This window comes from Sciurus vulgaris, assembly GCF_902686455.1.
Source record: "Sciurus vulgaris genome assembly, chromosome: 13".
In the NCBI taxonomy this organism is placed as follows: Eukaryota; Metazoa; Chordata; class Mammalia; order Rodentia; family Sciuridae; genus Sciurus; species Sciurus vulgaris.
The window spans coordinates 44,737,443-44,759,124 of record NC_136474.1 but is presented as its reverse complement, the minus strand read 5'-3'; the positions used below and the strand labels follow the sequence as shown (position 1 = coordinate 44,759,124).

At 34.4% G+C, this 21,682-nt stretch overlaps 1 protein-coding gene across 2 annotated transcripts in view; it reads left to right on the top strand.

The window, feature by feature from the left end:
* The window catches only part of SMCHD1 (structural maintenance of chromosomes flexible hinge domain containing 1), a 159,392-nt gene that overhangs the window by 110,242 nt on the left and 27,468 nt on the right, over positions 1-21,682 (top strand). The window contains exons 36-44 of one of the 2 annotated variants that reach the window (XM_079108270.1): positions 646-777; positions 2,831-2,983; positions 7,042-7,168; positions 7,319-7,438; positions 8,489-8,574; positions 9,672-9,794; positions 15,297-15,487; positions 17,912-18,021; positions 18,168-18,238. In XM_079108270.1, coding sequence (XP_078964396.1) covers positions 646-777; positions 2,831-2,983; positions 7,042-7,168; positions 7,319-7,438; positions 8,489-8,574; positions 9,672-9,794; positions 15,297-15,487; positions 17,912-18,021; positions 18,168-18,238 — 1,113 coding nt within the window. The remainder of the gene's footprint in view (positions 1-645; positions 778-2,830; positions 2,984-7,041; positions 7,169-7,318; positions 7,439-8,488; positions 8,575-9,671; positions 9,795-15,296; positions 15,488-17,911; positions 18,022-18,167; positions 18,239-21,682) is intronic. The other variant, XM_079108271.1, reaches the window with a different exon arrangement.

The following is a 21,682-nucleotide window of genomic DNA, read 5'->3' as shown; positions in this document are numbered from 1 at the left end:
CCTATGGCTGTATCACAACATAATAGAGAAGCAGAAAGGGAAATGGCCTCGTGCGGAAGAGGCAATCTTGTGTGGGGTGGCCTCACTTCGTTGTTATTGTTTTGTTTTTTAATTTGTTCTTTTTGTTATACATGACAGTAGAATGTATTTCGACATATGTATGTGTAGTGTAACTTCCCATTTTTGTGGTTGTACATGATGTAGAGTTATACTGGTCATGTGTTTATATATGAACATAGGGAAGTTACCAGATTCATTTTACTGTCTTTCCCATTCCCATCCCCCCTCCCTTCACCCAACTCCACCCTATCCAATCTGGTGGAACCCCCGCCTCCATTGGAAGTCAGCATCCACATATCAAAGAGAACATTTGGCCTTTGGTTTTGGGGGATTGGCTTATTTCACTTAGCATCATAGTCTCTATTCCATCCATTTACCAGCAAATGCCATAATTTCCATCATCTTTATAGCTGAGTAATATTGAATTATGTAATACCACTAAAGTAAATTACTTCTAAGAAACTAATGAAAATGAATTTCAGACAGTAATATTTGATTTAGTATACACCATCATTATTTATTCTTCCTGTGAAATAGTAAAGCATTGATATGTTATTGTTCAGAATACTTCTTTTGTTTTATAAGGTTATAATTGATGTTCTACCTAATCAACCTGTGAAGTTGGTTCCTGAAATTCAGCCAGCTACTCCAGCTGTTTCTAATGTTCGCTCAGTTGCCAGTAGGACCTTGGTCAGAGATTTACACCTCAGTATCACGGTAATGTTTATTTTCTTTCAAAACCACAAAGGAGTAACAAGAAAAAATTTCTGGTGTTTGGGTGCAAAGATTATTATAGAGTCAGATTATTGAGTTTAAGCTTAATGGGAAAACCTGTGCAGATGAATAAGTATTTGTAAACATCTTTTTGTTTTGATATGAATAGAGAAAGCATAAGATTATAAATAAAATAAATCCTGATATACTAATAACTGATTCAAAATGCAGAAATCCACCTTTCTTATTTTTAATTTTTTAATTATTTTTAGATATACATGAGTGTATTTTGACATTATACATACATGAAGTATAATTTATTCTAATTAAGATCTTATTCTTGAAGTTGTACATGATACAAAGTTTCACTGGTCATGTATGCATATATGGACATAGGAAAGCTATATCCAGTTCATTCTACTGTCTTTCCTATTCCATTCCCACTCCTGTCCCTTCCTTCTTCTGTCTAGTCCAATGAACTTCTATTCTTCCCTTCCTCCCCTTACTTGTGTCAGCATCCACACATCAGAGAGAACATTTGACCTTTGGTTTTTTTGAATTTTCTTATTTCACTTAGCATGACAGTCTCCAGTTCCATCCATTTATTGGCAGATGCCGTAATTATTATTTCTGACTAATATTCCATTGTGTATGTATACCACATTTTCTTAATCCATTCATCTGTTGAAAGGCATCTGTGTTGGTTCCCTAGTTTAACTCTTGTGAATTGAGCTGCTATAAACATTTATGTGGCTGTGTCACTGTAATATGCTGATTTTAAGTCCTTTGGGCATATACTGAAGAGTGGGATAACTGGATCAAATGGTGGTTTCATTCCAAGTTTCCTTAGGAATCCCCATACAGTTTTCCATAGTAGTTGCACCAGTTTGTGTCCTCACCAGCAATGTCTGAGTGCACCTTTTTCCTCACATCTTCACCAACATTTGTTGTTACTTGTATTCTCGATAATTACCATTCTGACTGGAGTGAAATGGAATCTCAGTGTAGTTTTAATTTGCATTTCTTTAATTTCTGGCCTTTCTTAATACATACTTTATCTTTCCTATTTCATGTATGTGTTGTGAAGTTGAGTGAACCATATTGATCACAGAAAGAGATAGGTAAAGATAGTTATATTTTTAAAAAGAGATCTCTGATAACTGATCATAATTAACCCATTAAGTACCAAATTTTCAGTTCTGTGAATATTTCAATGAAATTGACACAAGTACATTAAAAGGTTGGGAATCATAATCTAAAGCTTGTTTATTTTTATATTAGTTAATATATTCAGTATATTACAATAGTGTATACTTATGTTTAAGCTTTTAAAAATGTTGTACATCTAGGACGATGAGACAAAATTTCTTAAGGAAGAAAATCAGAACTTCTCAAGGCTGCTGATGACCTATTCAGTGGCCTGGGTATATAGCCAGCATTTGCCTAGCATGGGCAAAGGACCACCAAAGAAAAAACACAGTAGCGAGACTTCATGTTAATGGAAAATATGACTGCTACAATACTCCCTCCTTTTATAAAAGTTTATTTTCCTATTTTAGACAAATGAGTGGTTCTAATTTCTCTTCCAAAACATATTGTCAGGTTAAACAGTGCAATATAAATACTGCAAGAGTCTGAATTCATATGCACACCAGACATTGCCTGAAGAGTATAATTTACACAGGTCTGATGCTGTTGAAGTTACTAATAAACAACTTAGAAGTGCTGTAAATTCATAACACCTTTTTGTTAGTAATGACTTTAACAGCAGTAGAGGTTTAAGGTACGTAATATGAAATTTTAAATGAGAGTTCTTACGGTTGAGAAAGTTAGGAACCATTGTATTAGAAACCATTGTCTCTGGTTAAATGGTTTGGGGACCTCTCTCCTGTATGTGGAGCACAAACAGAACTAAATTGGCATGTTTGAATTTAAAAGGATAAGGATAATTTTTGCTGGGGCTCTATAAATGTGTCTAATTTCTCATTCGTACATGCCCTTCTCTGGGTTTAGTCTTATCACCAATAACCAATAGTTATTTTCTATTTCTTTTAAGGATGAATACGGCAATCATACTGGAATAAATTTGGTTGGCACTGTAGTAGCTACCATTAAAGGTTTTAATGAGGAAGACACTGATACCCCACTCTTTATTGGGAAAGTTAGAACACTTGAATTTCCCTTTGTGAATGGTTCAGCTGAAATCATGGTAAATTTTTTTATCTTTTGGTAGATAAGATTTCTGTACTTAACATTTTAAACTAATATATTAAGCTGCCTTTTCTTTTGTATCTATAGCTGTGAAGATGTTCTAAGTAATGCACTAAATTGGAAAGTCAACTGAAATACTTTACAGTTTTGTTCTAAGAGATTATACATTGAACCAAAAACCATTGTTACTAATAGTAAAATCTTTTCCCCTGTGCCATGATAACAAATAGCTTTCTCTGATTCTAGTGATTTTTAAATTTAATGTCAATATACTGTTTATGTTTCATTGTAAAACTACCTGGATGTGGATAGAAATAAAATTGAATAGTTCAGGTAAAATTCAATAAATAACAGTCTATCTTTGTTATTTTTTAAAAAATTGAAAATGATTTTATTGCTATGAAAGAACCTCCATAAAGTAATAATGTTACCCCCTTCAGAGAAAACAATGATTAGCAATTTATTCTACAACCTTCCAGTGTTTCTCTATACACATTAACACAGTATGCATATACCCCTGTGTGTATGAATTATATACATGTTAAGAGGGGAATATGTAAAATTACATTAAACTTCATTAATAATGCTTTTATAAAAATCTTTTTTTCTTGTTTAACTTATCTTTAAGCTGACATTATTAATACAGTAACCACAATTTATTTTCATCCAGTCTTGGTAAAATTTTAGTTTTACTAATAGCATTTTCAGCCAGTTTTCTTTTAAGTATGTATGTTTATATATATGATATCCTTAAGAAATTGCTAGAGAACTGGGATTGTGGCTCAGTGGTAGAGCACTTGCCTAGCATGTGTGAGGCACTAGGTTCAAGTCTCAGGACCACATATAAACAAATGAATAAAATAAAGATCTATCAACATCTTAAAAATTAAAAAAAAAAAGAAATTGCCAGAAATAGAATTGGTTAAAGACAGAATATGTACATTTTAAGAATCTTTTGATGGTTATTGCCAGTTGCTTTTTCATTTATCTTCCCATCAGAAATATGTACATCTTTCTCTTATTTGCAGTATTAGATATGAACAGTTTATAAATTCTAAACACATTTCCTATTTTGAATAATTTTTCTTTGTTACTAATAAGGTTGGACAGTTTATAGTTTTGATCTGTGATTGTCCATTGACTTCCTTTTGAAATGGTAACTATTTTTTTCTTATATATTAAAGGTATTATCTCTTGTATATACGTACTTTTTCCTAAGTTTTGTTTTTTTACCTTTGTTTATGTTGAAGGGAAGGCAGATGATATTCACAATACTAGCTCTAGTTTTTATACCTTTAATCTTTTATTTGTCTGGATTTTATTTTATCCTTTTTCGTATTAACTAATTTTCTCAATATCATTATTGAATAGTTCTTCCTGTTCCAATAAATTTGAAATGTTACCTCTTCTTGTATTTACTTTCTTATTCATCTTGATACCTAATCCATTGTTAGCATCACCTTTTTTTAAATAAACTTATGCTTATAAACCTGGGAGTCTGACAGCTGCATGGTTCCTAAGGCATGTCAGTTGGTTTGACAGTGACTGACCAATACAGCATTTTCATCAATTAAAATGTTACCAACATTTAAAGAGCTGGAATTTTCACATAAAGATCTGCAGGTCTGATTTATTTGGAGAAATCTAAAGATCTAGCAACACTGTCAAGGATTCTCTTCTGACAGCCTGAACAGTGTCTCTTGACATTCAGGACAAATGTCAGATGCCACTTTTTATTTTAGGGAATTGTAAAATGAAATTTTTTGTATCCTAATAAAAATTAGAAATTAGAAATGAAAACCACATGTTGAAAAACACAGGGAAAACTTGTTTAACATGCAGCGTGGGTTTGTTAGAATACATTTAGCCCACTTTACCTATTTCCTATTTACCTATATCCTATTTTCTTGAACCTCCCACCTCCTCCCCGACTCCCATAAACATTTGAAATTGCTGTTCCTGCTGTATATACTCTGAGGTAAGGACAGTGACTGAAGCTATTTTACAGCAGCTGACACATAAAATCTAAATTTTCCCTCACGTATATGAATTTCTTCTTACCACTAGAGGTCCCTACTACCTCAGTGAATAAACAGAAAACTTGGCTTAACTTGGCTCCTACATACTGGTTGGGGTGTGTGTGTGTGTGTGTGTGTGTGTGTTGTTTTTGGCTGTGTTTTCATTTTGAGTGGGTCATATTGATTTATTATGTCTGGAACAGAACTCTGCAATCCGATTTTTTTAAAGTACAGGGATTGAACCCAGGGGCTCTTTACCACTGAACTGCATCTCCAGTCCATTTTAGTTTTTATTTTGAGACAGGGTCTTGCTAAATAGCTCAGGCTAGTCTCCAACTTGTGATCCTCCTGCCTCAGCCTTCCAAATTGCTGGGATTATAGGCATTCCCAGCTGAAATCTGATTTTTTAACAAGGTGGTGTTGTTTTTGTTGTTGTTGTTCTCTTTGTTTTTGTTTTGTGCTAGGGTTTGAACCTGGGGCCTCCTCCTCTACCACTTGAGTTCTACCCCTAGCCCAGCAGGTGATTCTTTTTAGGGAAGTTTAGGAAACACTGTCCCAGAATACCACTAAATTCCATAAATATTCCATATTTGCTTGAAAAGAATATATATTGCTTTGTTTCAAATAATAATCTAAATTTATAATTGTTCCAAGTTTGTAAATTGTGTTTTTCAAATTCTCTTTGCCTACATGATCTGGAGATTTCTGAAAAATAACTGTTTTATTCTGATATGCATTTGTCCATTTCATTTCTGCCAAATCCCTATTTATACTTAAATCTAGTTTTGGACTCCTTGCTTCTGTTATTCTGTGTATCTTTTTTTTTTAATCAATGATGATAAATTATAGGAAGTCCTTTCTCAGACTTTTAGAGAAGACATAAATAAGATATGAAGGAAAAGATTATATTTAGCTACATAAGTTAAATTTTTGTTTATCATAAGCATATCTTAAACAGAATTTTAAAAAGTGCCAGTGTATTAATAATTTTAACACAGTATGGTGGTTAGTACTTAGGATTCATTAACCTAATCTTATAACAGAAGAAGGAAAATAAATTAAGGGTAATAAATTGTGGAGAAATATTATTCTATATATGTATGCATATAATAAAGATCAGTATATTGAACATAATTTAATACCTCCTAACAAACTTCTTGCAAATCAGTAAGAAAAAAAGACAACCTTATAGACATGTAAATGGACACTGAATATTGACAAGCAGTTAATGGAAGAGTAAGTGTATGATCAGTAAACATAAGAAGCATAACCTCAGTACCATTCAGGCAGAGGCTATTTAAAATAGTAATGATTGGCTGGTTTTTAAATTCCTCCTTTTTAGAAAAAAAAAAAGTACAGGATTGATATTAAATGTTGGCCTGCATCAGGGGAATTGGGTACTCCTACACACTGTTGGTGTAGAAATGTGAAAAATCATTTAGGATAAAAATATAGTTGCATCATTTACTAGTATTATGTTGTGATCTTGGCTAAGGTATATTAAAGGTGTCTTGTGGATTGGTGAAAAAATAAAATTTTAATGAACAAATCTGGAGAGCTTTTCAGTATCTCTTGAAATGTCACCTGGGACTGGTAGGTCTATTTCCATGGTAACAGTTGTAACTTAAACTCAGCATTGGGGTTTGGGCATTTCTCTGTTGTTTTTATAACTTTCACCCCATAAGCTATTTCACATTGCCTCGGCTTAGAGGTTAGAATGAAGATTTTGCAAATCGAGATACAAGTAGCCAATTATGTATCTGGTATGAATGGAGTGCTAATTTTTCAATTGTCTATTATATATAACTTTTCCATAAGCTGTATTGATAAGGCCATTGACTTTCAAACCAATACCTAAAGGTAAAATGTTTTATTTTGTGTCTTGGGTGGTGGTGATAGTTTAATAACCTTAAGGATCAATAGTCGTCTTTCACCTTTAAAATTTACCACTTACTTGAAAACGACATGATCAGATATGTGAAACTGAAATTTTTCTTTTCAAATCTTGATTTTCCTTATTGTTTTTTTATTTATACAGAGTCTAGTATTGGCAGAAAATAGTCCTGGAAGGGATAGTACTGAATATTTTATTGTTTTTGAGCCTCGACTACCATCTTTATCAAGAACATTGGAACCATATATCCTACCATTTATGTTTTACAATGGTAAGTTTCTAGGAAAATAGATAATGAAACTCTATTGTTTAGTGGTACTTGATTAACCTTGCTTTGCTGTCTATTAACATCATATTGGCTATATTTTTTAGAAGTCGTGATTTTTAAATTGTTTAGATTAAATCTGAATTTATTTCTTAGATGTTAAGAAGCAGCAACAAATGGCAGCACTTACAAAAGAAAAGGACCAGTTATCCAAGTCTATTGTTATGTATAGAAGTTTATTTGAAGCCAGCAAACAGCTTCTTGATGAAATCAAATGTAAGTCATTTTGTAGTCAAAGGAAATAAAAACTTACGTTTTGGGGAATGATGAGGCAGAAGGTAGAGACCATGAAACATAGATGTGTTCCGTTTTGCTGGACTACAAGTGAAATGCAGAACTCTGCAGAAAGTTAGTGATGATAATTTATTATTCATCATTGGGCAAGTTTTAAGATGAAATAGTCCTCATTTTAAATAAATTTATATCCAAAAATTTGAAATTTTCTGTTAGAAATCTGATCTGTGGAAAATTTATGGTTTTCCATACACTGTTAATGTTTATCTCTAGCTCCAGCTTCTGGCAAAAGATATTGGATGACATTATTACTAAGAGAGTAGTTTAATTTTTAGTTTGGGTATTGCGCCTGTATATATTTTATACATCATGGTGGTAATGGTGCCACACACACTGATACTGAAATACATAACTTTTCTTGAGTCTATTCTCAGAGTGTTTGCTATAATTTTTAATAATTTTATATACAATTAAAATAAGGCATTTGCTGAGTTCTACTATATGATCTCTTCCCTTTTGTCAGATGTTTTTGCTGGTTTTTTTTTTTTTTTTTTACTTTATATTTGTTATATAGTTAAAATTTAAATCAATTAACTAACAAATATATGCTGCCTGCCTCAAAGTACACTTTTTGTATATCTATACAGGATCATAGAGGAGCTAAATTAAGCAATGACATGTCATTTTTATAGCAGTTTTATAAAGTCTTACTTGGTTCGGAGAATAACCTTGTGCAATTATGTGTAAATTACTTGTAGTTATGTATATTAAGATAAAATAAATTATCCCAAATCACTAGGAGTTTGTCATGTATATCTCCTTTAGCTTCATTGTTTCTCATTTTCATGTGTTAGAATTGAACTGTGAGGTTCACAGTTTAATTTTGAATTTCTAAAGTAATTATCTGTCAATTTACATTTTACTGTTAAACATTAAAAGGAAAGAAAAATTGAAAATTAAATATTTTTTTCAAAAACTTTTGTTTTGGGGACTATCAGAAATTGATGGAATTTTTGTTCTTTTTAATTTTAGGCCAAGTTGAGGAGGCAAAATTAAAAGAGGCCCAGTTGCGAAATGAACTGAAAGCACATAATATTGATATTCCTGTAACACAACAGGTACAGTTTCCAAGTGTGCATTAAATATTTTTAAATTAAATTTAACTGTTTATGTTTTATTGAGAATGCCACTGGCACTATTTCTTTAGGGTACAAAGACATAAATGTACATTAGACAGTCACTATACATTAAGAGGTACAAACAAAATGATAGAGTACTCTTTTCCAAGAAACTACAGTTTGTTTCAGGGCTCTGAGGCAGGGGGATCACAAATTTAAGGCCAGCTCAGCAATTTAGTGAAACTGTCTCAAAATAAAAAGGGTCGGAGATGTAACTCGGTAGTAAAGTGCCCCTGGATTAAACCCCAAGTACCAAAGGGCCTTGCAGGGTGGTGGTGGGGCGGGGGGTATTGTAATTACACCAATAAAAACATCAATGAAGAACTGCATTAAAAGGCTGCATAAGTAGTAACATACATGATGGTAAAGAAAATAACACAAAGAAGTTTAGAGTTTTTGAAAACTTACATGCTTTTATATGTGTAATTCAGCTTCAAAGAAAAGTAGTATGGGTAGAAATTTCTTAACAAAGATGAAAATCATTGAGTATTTCAATAGTAGAATGTGTGCTTAGAATATTCCATACCCCAGGCTCACTCCCCCAATACTGCCAAACAAACAAACCAAAAAGTATTCTGTTTTTGAGCTTCACTGTGACGGAGGGCTTTTCTATCTTGCACAAGCCCCTGGATGTACTCCCCAGTAGTACACACTAACACATACAAAAGATTCAGTGATCTGGGTGTGGTAACACACACTTATAATCCCAGTACCTCAGGAGACTGAGACAGGAGGATTGCAAGTTCAAAGCCAGCCTCAGCAATTTAGTAAGGTCCTAAGCAACTTATTGAGACCCTGTCTCAAAATAAAAAATAAAAAGGACTGAGTTTAATTCCAAGTACCAAAGGGGCAGGGAGAAGATTGAGTGAAAAAGAGGGTTTTATATTATGATTAAACATGGTTTTTGTTGTTGTTGTTGTTGATTAACTTTGTGTTCTCAAGTTTTCCAGATTGTTTACTTTTCTCTGCTGTACTCATTGGCTGCCTGGTACAAGAGTAATTTGGTTTCGTAGATAATTTTCCTTTTTGAATTATAGATACCACACATTGAAGCACTTTTAAAAAGAAAGATGTCAGAACAGGAAGAACTAAAGAAAAAACCCAGAAGATCATGTACTCTTCCAAACTATACTAAAGGCAGTGGAGATGTTCTGGGGAAGGTTTGTATTTAAGCCCTTTAAGAAGAGGTATATTCTGTTATCTTGTTTTTGTTTATGGGAAATATGTTGTCTAAAAGTTACATTATAATGTCAAGTTTCTTTGTACTTTTTAATTTGTTCAAGTGAATTACTTAGTCTGAATACCTTAATATGGATTTGGCAGAGCTTAAAACTGAATGGATAATTAGCACTATCATGGAGAGCTACGGCAGAAGTTGCTAACATATCTTGAATTGGGGCTCATTGTCTATTTAAACATGCTTTTATGTTGAGTTTTTTTTTTTTTTTTTTTTTAGTTAAAATATTTTTTTATTTTTAAAAGCACATTTTGATTCATTGTACAGAAATGGGGTACAGCTTTTCATTTCTGTGATTGTACACAATGTATATTCACATCATTCATGTAATTATACATAGGGTAATACTGTCTGTTTCATTCTACTGTTTTTCCATCCCCACCCCCTCCCACCCCTTTTTCCTCTACACAATCCAAAGTTCCTTCATTCTTCTCTTCCCCCCACCACAATCCATTGGTATATATTGTCAAGCACTTATCAGAGAAAACATTCGGCCTTTGGTATTTTGGGCTTGGCCTATCTCACTTAGCATGATATTTTCCAACTTCATCCACTTACCAGCAAATACCATAATTTTATTCTTCTTTATGGCTGAGCAATATTCCATTGTGTATATATACCACAGTTTCTTTATCCACTCGTCATTTGAAGGCATCTAGGTTGGTTCCACAATCTAGCTATTGTGAGTTGGGCTGCTGTGAACATTGATGTGGCTGCATCACTGTAGTATGCTGATTTTAAGTCCTTTGAGTATAAACCGAGGAGTGGATAGCTGGGTCATATGGTGGGTCCATTCCAAGCTTTCTGAGGAATCCCCATACTGCTTTCCAGAGTGGCTGCATCAATTTGCAACTCCACCAGCAATGTATGAGTGTGCCTTTTTCCCCACATCCACGCCAACACTTCTTATTGCTTATGTTCTTGATAATAGCCATTCTAGTTGGACTTTGATGAAATCTTAGGGTGGTTTTAATGTGCATTTCTCCAATTACTAGGGATGATGAGCACTTTTTCATATATTTGTTGATCACCTGTATATCTTCTTCTGTGAAGTGTCTGCCCATTTCCTGAGCCCATTTATTGATTGGGTTCTTTGTATTTTGAGTGTAAAGTTTTTTAAGTTCTTTATAAACTTTGGACATGAGTGCTCTGTCTGAAATGTGTGTGTGGAAAAGATTTCTCCCACTCGGTAGGCTCTCCTTTCACATTGTTGATTGTTTCCTGTGCTGAGAAAATTCTTTTTAGTTTGAATCTATCCCATTTATTGATTCTTGCTTTTATTTCTTGCACTATGGAGGTCTCGTTAAGGAAGTCTGGTCCTAAGCCAACATGAAGATTCAGGCCTACTTTTTCTTCTATTTGGTGAAGGGTTGCAGGTCTAATTCCTAGATCCTTGATCCATTTTGAGTTGAGTTTTGTACAGGGTGAGAGAGAGGAGTTTATTTTCATTTTACTGCATGTGGATTTCCAGTTCTCCCAGCACCATTTGTTGAAGAGGCTATATTTTCTCCATTGTAAGTTTTTGGCACTCTTGTCTACTTAGTATGAGGTTACTTTACTTCTCTGGGTATGTCTCCGTGTCTTCTATCCTGTACCATTGGTCTACCTGTCTTACTTTTGTGCCAGTACCATGCTGTTTTTGTTACTATTGCCCTATAGTAGAGTTTAAGGTCTGGTATAATGATATCTCCTGCATCACTCTTCCTGCCCAGGATTGCTTTGGCTATTCTGTGTCTTTTGTTCTTCCAGATGAATTTCATGATTGCTTTTTCTGTTTCTGTGAGAAATGTCATAGGGATTTTAATTGGAATTGTGTTAAATCTGTATAGTGCCTTTGGAAGTACAGCATTTTGATAATATTAATTCTGCCTGTCCAAGAACATGGGAGATCTTTCCATCTTCTAAGGTCTTCCTCAATTTCTTTCTTCAACGCTTTGTAGTTTTCATTGTGGAGATCTTTTACCTCTTTGGTTAGATAGATTCCCAAGTTTTTTTTGTTTGTTTGTTTGTTTTGTTGTTTTTTTTTTTTTTTTTTTGAGGCTATTGCAATTGGAGTTGTTTTCCTCATTTCCCTTTCAGATATTTCATCACTTATGTATAAAAATGCTTTAGATTTACGCTTGTTGATTTTATAACCTGCTATTTTGCTGAATTCATTGATGAGGTCTAGAAGTTTTCTGGAGGAGTTTTTTGGATCCTCTAACTACAAAATCATGTCATCAGCAAATAGTGACAGCTTAAGTTCCTCTTTTCCTATTCGTATCCCTTTAATTTCTTTAGTCTGTCTAATTGCTCTGGCTAGTATTTCAAAGGCAATAATTGAATAGAGTGGTGAAAGAGGGCATCCCTGTCTTGTTCCCGTTTTTAAAGGGAATGCTTTCAGTTTTTCTCCATTAAGAATGATGTTGGCCGTGGGCTTAGCATAAATAGCCTTTACAATGTTCAGGTATGTTCCTACTAACCCTATTTTTTCTAGTGTTTTGAGCATGAAGGGGTGTTGTATTTTGTCGAACGCTTTTTCTGCATCAATTGAAATACCATATGGTTCTTATCCTTAAGTCTGTTAACATGATGGATTACATTTATTGATTTACGGATGTTAAACCATCCTTGCATAAGTTTTTGGATACGGTTTGCAAGTATTTTGTTAAGGATCTTTGCATCAATATTCATCAGGGGCGGGGTGCAGTCAGTCTATGTGAGGTCCCCGAAGGCAGGGTATGATCGGTCAGGCTGAGGAATCCTGGAGACGGGGCTCGGTCAGTCCGGCCAGGGGTCCTACAGGGCCTGATTGTTGTCTCAAAATAGCGGCAGCCACGTGTAACGAAACTTGCAGGTACTGTGACAGTGAACTTCCCGGCAGCATCAGGCAGCTGGTCCCCCACTGGTGGTCTGCAGTCAGTTCGCTGACTGCTGTCAGATGATCAGGAGGTGAACCTCGGGACGTGGGTGATGGATAGATGAAAGGCAGGCAATGGACAGGCAAGAGGCAGGCAAATGGTGAATGATAGGTGCCTGACAGTGAGCAATCTGCACTCAAAAAAAAAATGCTGGCAGATTGCAGGTGATCACAGTAGATAAATGGGGTAAACAGCAGGAGATCCGTAAGTAGCAAAAACTGCCTCACCAAAAAACATATATCCTCTGCTTGAAACCCGAGTTACGACGCAACAAGGATTGCAGCCTCCCTCTAGTCCGCCATCTTGGATCCCTGTTGTAGGAGATTTTTATAAGTGATTGAAACTTAAGGGAGACAATAGAAAAGAGAACTATCAGAAGAATTCTGTCTTCCATGTCTAATGTTGGAGCAAATTCCTTAGAATTTAAGAAAAAACAACAGCAAAAACAAGCTGCCAATGGCAAGAGTACCATTCTTCTGTTTTCCTTTCCCTCTTTAGTTTCCTCTGTCAAATGAATTGTTTTAATCCTACTGTTTAATCATGAACATTCTATATTATATTTTTCTCAATTAGAATTTCTATTTGCAGCTATTAATAAGTCATTCTCATATTTTTTATAGATTTTTTTCTTGACACACTTGGTTTTTAATGCTGTTTAGGTTTATGGCATATATACATGTATTTTACTTTTTAGACTTTTCTATTTAATATATCTTGTTGCCTTTACTGCCTTTTTAAAACTGAGGTATAGAGAGACTGAATAGCTTGCTCACAGTCACATGGCTAGCAGCAAGGCAGATCCAGGACTCAGGGAGTTTGACTCCAAAGTCTGTACTTGTTGTTTGTGTACATTATTCTGTTTCAATAACCACTGTGTAAACAGTTTATGGTATTTCTGATTTATACATGAGGACATTGACATTCAAGGAACTTAAATCCTAATTGTTAAGATATACTTAAAGGCAGAGCTTAGATGTAAACCATGGTGTCTCTAACTCCAGAGTTCATGGGAGTCTGAACTTTATATACTGTCACCTACCCTGGAATTGAACTACACACTGAAAACAAGGGGTAATATGTAGCATTGTTTATTGCCAAAACCATGTTTCATTATTATCCAAATTCAAACCTAAAAACTGAAAAATTAAGAATGTGCATTCATAAATTAGAAAATAAGATGCTAATAGACAGTGTTTTAAAATGGTATTCTCCAGAACCAACTTATAAGAGACCTTATTCTAAGCATGTGTACATGTGTACAAAGATACCTGTAGTCTCTTTGTGCATTTTAGTGTTCACTCAAAATAAAATTCTTTGTTCAGAGTATGAGTTCTAGCAATGTATAAAATAAATTTCAGGAGGAGAAATATGTTTTAAAGTCTCCTATTTAAAAATTCTTCATCATATATCTTGAAAATCCTGGAGGAAATATTTGAAATTTTATTTCATGTAATTTCTCCTCTGTCCCCTTGGAAGTACAAACACTACCATTAGAGAAAACTTTCTAATTACTCCAAATCATCCTTACATTTTCTTTGTTGATTGCTTTTAAAAAATTCTTTCTGGCATTTACCCTAAAACTAAAACAGATAATAGTGAAAATATAGTGAGGAGCAATAGATGATTTCCTCCAAAATCTTCTAGTATATTTAGTTTTAACGTGTGAATACCTCATTTAAGTTGGACATTTTAGTCTTTTCCTCCTCATTTCCAAATATCTTGAAATCCCATTCCTAAATAAGAAAGAATTTATAGCATTTGTAAGATTTTTTGATATATTTAAATATATGCATGTTTAAAGTTAATTTAGTACAGCCTCATAGATTTTACTCCATTGTTTTATAGTATTTCTTTCAGAAAATAAATCTAATTGTCACAACAAGAACTGTTTCTTCTGGCTTTATATGCCTCTATTAATCTTCCCTACATTGACTAGAGATTTTTTTTCTTCATTTGCATGTACTAGGTTTTTTTTTTTTTTTTTGCATGTTTGTTTTCATACTTTTTCCCACTAATTTCTATTGAATTGGAAAACAAAGGCAGACAGTATGATGTTTCTAACATAGATACAAAACATTCTTATTGTTAGGCAAGTTTGTGCTATCACATTAGGCAAAAATAAAGGGTAGACATGACCATACCAATATAATGAATGAGGTTTGATATTAGCTACAGTAGCCCAACCTTGGTGAACCTTGAGCAGGAATGCTTGTGACTTAGGCAAGTATTTATAAATAGAAAAGTGATTATTTTCCTAAACTCCAAAGAAGTGTTCCTATTGGCAAATGATGAAAAAAAAATCTTACTATTTGTGATTTTTAGATTTGTTTTACGAAAGAAATATTATAATACATAAAACAAGAGGGCATATTTATTATAACTGTATTTGAATTTAAGTCTAAAAACATTAATTACTTAGTACATTATGTTTATTAGTAGAATATAGAATACCTTTATTTGGAATAATACCAAATTTTTATGTTTATATTCCTAATTTCCACTTGATTTTTTTAAATGGGTTATAGATAGCACATCTAGCACAAATTGAAGATGATAGAGCTGCAATGGTTATTTCTTGGCATCTTGCAAGTGACATGGATTGTGTGGTCACCCTAACCACTGATGCTGCACGTCGTATCTATGATGAAACCCAAGGTCGTCAACAGGTGTTACCTTTGGATTCTATTTATAAGAAGACTCTTCCAGATTGGAAAAGGTTAGTAAAAAAGTAAAAGTGTTTTGGTTTTGTTTTAAGATTTCTAGGACTGGTGGTCTAACTCAGTGGTAGAGCCCTTGCCTTAATGTGTGCAAGTTACTGGCTTCAGTTCCCAACACCACAAATGAAATAAAAATAATTCCTCTGAAACAAACAGAGACTCAAATTATCTATATTATTCTTGACTTCATCACATATGAACATATTTCATTAATATCAGTATTGTAGTGTATTGAGTATATATTTTATTGCTGGTTAAATGTGTAGTTTGTTTTGTTTTGATACTGGGAATTGAACCCAGGGGTGCTTTACCACCAGGTTACATTCCCAGCACTTTTTAAAGATTATTAAGGTCTCACTAGGTTTACCAGGCTGGCCTCAAACTTTTAATCCTTCTACCTCAGCCTTCCAAGTAACTGGAGTATTAGGTAGGCATTACCACCTGGCCTAAATGTTCGTTTTATATATGTGACGTATGTACATACACAAGCATATGCACACACAAATTCAGAACAAGTCTTTTTACCTTTGCAACAGGAGGGTTGGAAAAACATTATTGTTAGCAGAATGTAGAATACCTTTGTTTGGAATAAGGCTAGATATATATATACATTTTGTCCTGTTTATGTTCTATAAAAAATAAGCCATCATTTAGGTAAAGAGGGTTGTTAGCCCAGTCATTCACAAATATTAAAACTGCCAATAGCACAGTTGAAGTATAAAAGAGCATCTAGTTGACTGTTGTTATAAGGATAGTATTAATGTAGTTTCTTTAAGTAAATTGTCATTTTATTTGCTTTTCAGATATGTTTTAGGGAAAATTTTGTTATTGCCCTTTTTTGAAAAGAGTTCACTAAGTTGCCTGGGTAAAGTGTTTAACGGTATTGGCCAATAACTTTTTCAGGTTCCCAAGTAGAGGTTTGGTTATAAGGTATATGTAATTGGTTATGAGTAAGAATGTGAAAGAGACCAGGAACTCAAATACACATATCCTGTGTCAGTTATCTATGTATTATTTCATTTTGTCATCTAAAATAAGATTGAGAAAATAACTGGGATTTGAACTCAGATCTATTGTTTCTGCTCAGATCTCCCACCTTGCTGCTAATCATTATCCATTTTAGGTAGCATAGAAAATCCTGACAGTGTTGAGCCAGGCATGAGGGTACAAGTCTCAGAGACTCAGGAGGCTTAGGCTAGCAGATTGCAAGTTCAAGGCCAGTCTGGACAACTTATTGAGACCCTGTCTCAAAATTAAAAAGGCTGGGGATGTAAAAAGGGAAAATATATATATATATATTTATTTATTTTATTTTTACTGTGTTGATAAGGGTAATACATTTTGTGAGAAAAATTTTCCCTCCAGGAAATCTCTTTTTATCTCTGTAATGCCTAAAGACCAAGTTAAGAATGCTTGATTTAAGGAAAGTACAAATTTGGTATTTAGGACCAAAGTTCACTCTAGAAACTAGTTATGCTCTCTGTTCCTACTCCCAGTATTCTGCCTCCCTTTATTCCCACCTCCTCCCCCGCCGCCCCGGCAAGGGGTGGAGGTTATTCTGCATCTTGCTAAAATTAGCTATCTGTATAATCAAGCTCCCATCATCCCTTCATTCTCCCTGTATATAAAGAAAGTCCTACTGGGCATGATGGTGCACACCTGTAATCCCACAGTTTGGGAGGCTGAGGCAGAAGGATCGAGAGTTCAAAGCCAGCCCCAGTAACTAAGTAAGGCCCTAAACAACTTAGTGAGACCCTGTCTCTAAATAAAAGGTGGTTAAGTACTTCTGGATTCAATCTGGGAATACCAAAAAATAGTCCCTGTCACTAATCAGCCACCATCGGTGAAATCTCATTGTTATTCAGGGGCTTCAGTTGTTCTTTATGAGGAGGGACAGAGATTCAGGGTGCTCAAGAGTTGCCTCCTTCATCAGTTTCTCCCTCTTGGGTCTTTCCCCTTCCCTTTTTGCCTATCTCCATATGAAGCAGTTGTATTGTTTGCAACCTCATCTGGGGTCATCTTTAGAGAATGCCTTTCTTTTTTCTTTGTCGAACTAACAAGTAGCTTACATTGATAATACAAACTGAGAGTACAGGTGAAACCAGGAAGACATTTTTATGTGGTAAATATTGTTTTAGTAATCATTTAGGAATATCATTTGTAATGAATTGGAGTTGATTATATGGTCAGAATGACATTCAGAATATTAATGTTTTCCACATTTTTTTACATTAAAAAGTTATATGAGGCTGGGGTTGTAGCTCAGTGGTAGAGTGCTTGCTTAGCATGTGTGAGACTCTGGATTTGATCCTCAGCACCACATAAAAATAAACAAATAAAATAAAGGTTAAACTACATGTACTTTATTTAATACATTTTAATAAATGGAGTTTTTGTTTTTATGATTTTTCTTTTTTTTTTAGACCTCTACCTCATTTCCGAAATGGAAAATTGTATTTTAAACCCATTGGAGATCCAGTTTTCGCACGAGATTTGTTAACATTTCCAGATAACATAGAACACTGTGAAACAGGTAAAGGATATTGTGGTGGCTTTCTTTTATACAGATGTTACATTTATGATAAAGATCTATTAAATGCTGATTATGAAAAAAATACCTTTTTAGGTTATAAGTGATAGTTTTATTAATTTAATTCCTTTTCTATTTTACTTTTCCAGTATTTGGTATGCTCTTAGGAGACACCATTATTTTGGATAATCTAGATGCAGCCAATCATTATAGAAAAGAGGTACATGTTTAATTTCTTTTTAAATCTGTATCTCCAATTCTAACGTGTTTTTTTAAAACTTAATATATTAGAACCATATACAAAAATCATTCCAACTAGACGTGGTGGCACATTCATGTAATTCTAGCTATTCAGAAGACTGAGGAAGAAGGATCACAAGTTCAAGGTCAGCCTTAGCAACTTAGTAAGACCTTGTTTCAAAATAAAAAAGACTGGGGATATAACTCAGTGGTAGAGCACCCCTGAGTTCAATCCCCAGTACTGCAAAAACAACCACCATTCCATTTGATGATACATCTAAAATGTCTAAATACCTTGTCAAAGCCAATTTAAATTCTGCATATTGATGAGCAGCATAAAATTGGTTAAAACATATGAATGAATGGCCCAAAATGCAAATTAAAATGGAGATAAGTTTTTGGACAAGAAAGTTGAAACTCAGGATAGCATTACTGGTGACAATATTGGAAAAGAGATACTCTCAAATAATATTGGTGGAAACTATAAATTTTTTTTGGCTTTATCAGAGCATTATAGTTATACATAATAGTTGTTCATTTTAACACAATCATACATGCATGGAATTTAATTTACTCCACTTAAGTCCCCAGTGCCCCTACTTTCCTTCCTCCTCCCTCCTCTTACTCCCTTTTCTCTACTCTTCTGGTCTTCCTTCCACTTTTTAATTGGTGCTTTTTAGGTATATATAAAGGTGGAATTCACCTTTTTTGTGACATTCATTCCACATTTGTGACATTAATTTTGTCACATTCATTCCACATTTCCTCCCCTTCACTGTCCCTTCTCAATCTCCTTACCCCATTGATATTCCTTCTATCTTTATGATATATGACCCCTCCCTGCCTCCTACTTTTTTCCCCTTACTTTGCTCTAACTTCTGCATTTGAGAGAAAATATTCAACCCTTGATTATCTGAGTCTGACTTATTTCACTTAGCATAATGTTTGGAACTATAATTTGGTGTAGCACTTTTGTGTTAGTTTGCTAGGGCTGCAGTAACAAAATATCACAAGCTGCTGGGTAGCTTAAACAGTAGAAATCTATTGTCTCACAGTTGTATGCACTGAAAGTCCAAATTCAAAATGTCAACAAGGTTAGTTTCTTCTGAAACCATGAATAGGTCTCTTCTGAGACTTTCTGCCTGCCTTGTAGGTAGCTGTCTTCTCCCTGTGTCTCTTCACATTTATGTGTGTCTCTGTCCAAATTTCCCCTTAGTGATAAGGATGCCTGTCATACTAGATTAGAACTTTGTCCAGTGACCTCATTTTAACTTTGATTACTTCTGTAAAAATGCCATCTCTAAATTAGGTCACATTCTGAGGAACTCTGGGAGTTAGGACTTCAACATAATGATTTTGAGGGAACACCTTTGGACTAGAGTCTGGCAATGTAAGTGTTTGAGCCAGTCATGGTGGTACTCATTTGTAATCCCTGCATTGCGGGAGGCTGAGGCAAGAAGATCACAAGTTCACAGCCTTAGCAACTTGGTGAGACCCCATCTCATAATTTAAAACAATAAATAAAAAGACTGGAGATGAAACTCAGTGGTAAACAATTCCTGAATTCAATTTCTAGCTCAGAAGTAAATAAATAGGGCCGGGGTTGTGGCTCAGTGGTAGAGCGCCTGCCTAGCACGCTTGAGACCCTGGGTGTGATCCTCAGCACCATATAAAAATAAAATAAAGATATTGTGTCTATCTACAACTAAAAAATATATATATTTTTTAAAAGTAAATAAAGAAGCATACATGTATGTGTGTGTGTGTGTGTGTGTGTATGTGAGAGAGAAGAGAGAGAGTGTTAATAATTGTTACATAAAAACACTTCAAAAGTTAGTAGGATTCAAACAACAAATTTTCATACCTCTGGGTTTCTCCAAGGGATATTCGCCATTTTCAGTGTTATCTAGTTACACTGGGATGATAGAAGCTTGCCAAAATGCCCCACTCACATAGCTGGCAGTTGGTGGTTATTGCAATCTAGTCAGTTAGCTATAATTTTTCTCACCCACCAAGGTGAGATAAGGTAAGTTAATGCTGTTAAGAGTTTGAGAAGTGATAGTGGGCACAGTAACACATACCTGTATTCCTAGCACTCAGAAGGCTAATGTAGGAGGGTCATTTGAGTCTAGGAGTTTGACACCAACTGGGTAAGATAGACTCTTTCAAAAAAGAAAAAAAAAAAAAGAAAAGAAAAGAGCTTTAGATCCAGGAGAGCAGTGCCATCCTTGACTTCATTTTGACCCTGGGGCCACATTTTATCATAGACCTAGGGTGACCACTCCTTATTCAAGAACATTTGGTTTGCTACATGTCCCAAATTATAAATTTATTCTTGAAAACTGATTAGTTCCTACTTCATCTCCTACTCAAACTAGCTAGTTGATACTGGTGACTGACTAGACTCTGAGCTGGGATATAACTGACAGCCTTTGATTTCTCCATGTCGACCTTTTCCTTGTGACTGTTTGCACTTTTACCCTGCATGTCATGTGGGTTCCAAGAAGGGGTGTTCTAAGTACTGAACTCAGAAGCTGTGGCCCTTGTAAGTCCCAGCCTCAGAAAGTATATAGCCCTATTCAGTTATCAAAGTCTGGCTAGTCCAGATCCAGAGTGTTAGGACATGATAGGGAGATGAGAGTAGATTTCTTTTCCATAGGAAAAGCAGCAGAGATTTGTATCTATCTTTAAACTGTCACAAGGTGTTATAATAATTTCTCTTAACCTGATATGTTCCCACAAATGTCCCAAGATATGTATGAGAATATTCTTTATAATATAAAGAATTGAGAGCTGGGGTTGTGGCATGCATGAGGCCCTGGATTCAGTCGCCGGTGCATGCACACACACACACACACACACACACACACAGAATATAAAGAATAATAGAAATTGTCTAAATGTCCATCAACTAAGAATTGAACAACTCCATTATAGTAACTTATGTAATACAGTGGAAGTAACTATTAAAAAGAATGTAGTTTATATGTTCTAACAAGGAAGTGTATAAATATTTTTAAATATTTAAATATATTTAAATATATATAACTGATATGCTATGTATAAGATAAAATAACCTTAATCTACTTTAAAACTTGAAGATAGGTTCTGGATTTTGGAATATATTACAGAGGATTTTTACTTCTAGTAAGAAGAGTTTTGCTTTGGAGACAACATCTTGTTAAATTGCCCAGTCTGACCTAAATTTGTGTACCTTCTCCCTCTGCCTCAGCTGGGATTACAGGCATGCACAACCACACCTCACTTCATATTACTTTTATGTTTTACTTATTTTTAAAAGAAGAGCTGAATATGTAGCTCGGTTGTTCAGCACTTGCTTAGCATGTGCAAGGAAGAACCTGGGCTTAATCCTCAGCATCACCAAAAAAAAAATTTTTTTGAGTATTTTTAGTTGTAGATGGAC